Raw genomic sequence first — 3,082 nt, 5'->3', positions numbered from 1 at the left:
GGTAGAGAGAGAGAGAGAGAGAGAGAGAGAGAGAGAGAGAAAGAGAGAGAGAGAAGCAATATGACTGTTGCATTAATAAAATATAATTGGATTTAAAATACTAAAACAGTACTAGGAAATTATAATCCAATCAGAAATAAAAATGGGATATAGTTTCACTAAGATACACTTTTTTCCTTGTGTGAATGTCTGCAGCAGTATAGTTAGATGTTTTATTTGAATTATTTCTAATATTTCCCAAATGTTCTATTCAAATAATATACAATTTCCACTTAAAGAACATTCATTAAATTTTCTACTTAAGGAATATTCAAATATTCTGCTATAAATGTGATCTTCTAATGATAAAAGAATAAAAGAACTCTAAATTGAAATAAAGCATTAAACAAAGTCAAAAGTTCCCACCTCGTAGATAAATGTTATAAGTGAACTTCCTATAGGTTTTTTTAAACAGTATGCTGCAGTGAAATACAAAGTATACAATTTATTAAAATTTCATTTTATTAAAAGCAAATTAAAAGACCAAATTGATACATTACAACACTCATTGTGAGAAGGGAACAATTCTGCCCCATCTTCTTCAAATGTGAACATTAACTCAACCTTTCCCACTGTCTACAACAGCAGCATCGTTCCAAAATTAAGCCAAGGGAGTGTCAAACTTCTCAGCCCTCCCCGCGCCCACGGAGAGAGGGGCGCAGTCATGCCCCACGCGGAAGTACGGCTTGAGCTCTTGAGCAAAGGGCTCGGTGAACGAGTGCAGGTGAGACCTGTCGGCGGCATTGTAGAAGGAAAGCTGGCCCAGCTCCCAGTCCAGGTAAAGGCCAATGGCCGCGGGCTGGTCCCTGAGAGCCAGAGGCACGGTCCCGGCGCCCACGGCCAGGTAGTCGCCGTCCTGCAGCTGCAGCGTCCAGCATCTCTTGGGAGCCGCCAGGGGCCGGGAGGTCTGGGCCGAAGGAGTGACGCTGCACACGCCCACGGCCCACTCGGGTTTGGCGCCCACCTGCACCTCCCAGTAGTGGCGGCCAGAGGTGAAGCCCTCCCGGCCGAGGACCACTAGTGGGGCGTAGTCATCCCAGAGCCTGGGGTCCCCATCCCCTTTGGGCCTCTCCCTCACGCAGGTCACTGACATGAGGTCCTGGGACACACGCAGGCTGGGGTGGGCCGTGTAGGGGTCCAGGCTGATGCTCTCTCGGAATCTCCAGATGATGCTGCTGAGCGCCGAGCACAAAGGAGGGAGGTTGTAGGCCGCAGGCCTGAAGCGCAGGGGCTGCACGGCCAGGGGCTCCAGGCCCTCCCAGCGCTGCTGCAAGTCCCTCACGCCCCTCAGCACCATTACCTCGGACATCACGCTCAGCTCCACCATCTCCCTGTGGAGACCTTTCAGCACTGAGATACGGTCTGAGTAGGCATCAACATTGGCGCTGAATTGCTGCTGCAGGCGTTTGTCTTCTTTTCCCAGCCTGCAGAGCATGGTCTCATACTCACACTCCACCAACTGGATGAGCTGTTCAAATTCTGAGACTAACTGATCCCTGTGCCTTTGCATCTCCTCTCTCAGCTGCAGAAGGTTTCTGTCTTGGGTGACTTCTAGCTTCTGCATCTCTGCCAACTGCTTCTTCAGAGACTTTATGTGCTCACTGAGTCTCTGTCTGAGATGAGATGCTGCCTCGGCCAAGGATCTCACATGGTGGCCCTCGTGGGCTGGGCCCTGGGCGCACAGAGGACACACCAGCTCCTGATCGTCCTCACAGAAGAGGCTCACCACCTGCCTGTGCTCCTCGCATATGCGCTCCTCTCCCCGTGCCATCTCGCTGCTCCTGGAGACGTGCAGGAGTCTGGCCAGGTCCACCAGTCTGCCCAGCTGGGCGTTGGCACTGACGCGCATCTCCTGGCGGCGCTGCCGGCACACGGGACAAGGGAATCTGTTCTGCATGTCCTTCCATGACATGCGGATGCAGGAGTTACAGAAGTTGTGCCCACAATCCATGGTGACGGGGTCATTGAGGTAGTCCAGGCAGACGGGACAGATGAGTTCTGCCTGCACTATAGCCAGGGCTGCAGATGCCTCCATTCTTAGATGTGGGATGGGTATACTTGGGTGGATTTTCTCTGAAAACGGAGTTCTCCAGGCTCTTTCCTGTCAGAAATAAGTCACACACTCAGACCCCAGTCCTACACTGGATGTATCCAGGTATGTGTGGATTTCTACTCACCAGGAGGGACTGTTCACAGATGGATGGAGATGTGAAGAAAAGCCAAGCTCAGCAACTTTGTTGCTGAGAAATCTGTCAGGTCTGTAAATGACAGAAATCTGTTGGCAGTCAAAAATCTGTCAGGCCAGTAAAGTACTTTTCTGAGCGTCTCTGAGAAGATGCTCTTGCTCCTACAAGGCAGTGCCATCACTCAGTGGGCCTGCCCATACCAATACCAACCAATACTAAGCTATTTCTCCACTGCTGCCCAACAGTTTCCCTACAGGAAAGTCAGTACTGAGGGTGGGGGTGGGGGGCTCAGGTGGTAGGATGCAAATATTCCACCTCAGCAACCTACTTTCTGTAGGTGAGAACTAAGAAAGGATTTAGTTTAGAGCAAACAGATAAGAGATAATCTAGGATTTTTCTTTGTTTCCCTTTGGTAAGGCTCAGGAATTATTTCTGGAGGTGCTTGGAGGATCATGCTGAATGCCACTGATAGAACTAGGTTGACAGCATGCAAGGGAAGTGAACTATGCTGTTCTCACTTTATTATTGCTCCTCACATTGGCCCAGATATCAGGTCATCAGGCCCTGTTTGCGTATGACAGGCCCTAAGGAAGTCTTGGAAATTATGCTTCACCCCACCCCGCATTAACTGCAAATTCCCTCATTGGTCACTACTCACCCTTTGGCGGTCCTTTTCTGACAGTGTCTTTGGAGAGTCTCCTCTCAAGGTCAGGAGACCAAGTAAGCACTGTGTGCTCTTGGCAGTAACCATTGCCTTATATAGAGCTCAGTAGGTGGAGCTTTGAGACCCACCCCAGAAAGATGCACAGGGAGGGAGCAGGAGTGTAGGTCAGATTTTCAAAGGAGATTGGATTGTC

General features: G+C 49.9%; 1 protein-coding gene across 1 annotated transcript; it reads right to left on the bottom strand.

The window, feature by feature from the left end:
* Nucleotides 1–640: 640 nt before the first annotated feature.
* On the bottom strand, nucleotides 641–2,074 carry LOC130028155 (tripartite motif-containing protein 75-like). The gene has a single exon (XM_056118864.1). It carries the CDS (start codon nucleotides 2,072–2,074, stop codon nucleotides 641–643), a length of 1,434 nt encoding a protein of 477 aa, XP_055974839.1.
* Nucleotides 2,075–3,082: the final 1,008 nt, after the last annotated feature.

The sequence above is a fragment of the Sorex fumeus genome, unplaced genomic scaffold, assembly GCF_029834395.1.
Source record: "Sorex fumeus unplaced genomic scaffold, SorFum_2.1 ptg000039l, whole genome shotgun sequence".
In the NCBI taxonomy this organism is placed as follows: domain Eukaryota; kingdom Metazoa; phylum Chordata; class Mammalia; order Eulipotyphla; family Soricidae; genus Sorex; species Sorex fumeus.
Note: the sequence above shows the minus strand (reverse complement) of the source record. Positions and strands in the feature narration are given on the sequence as shown.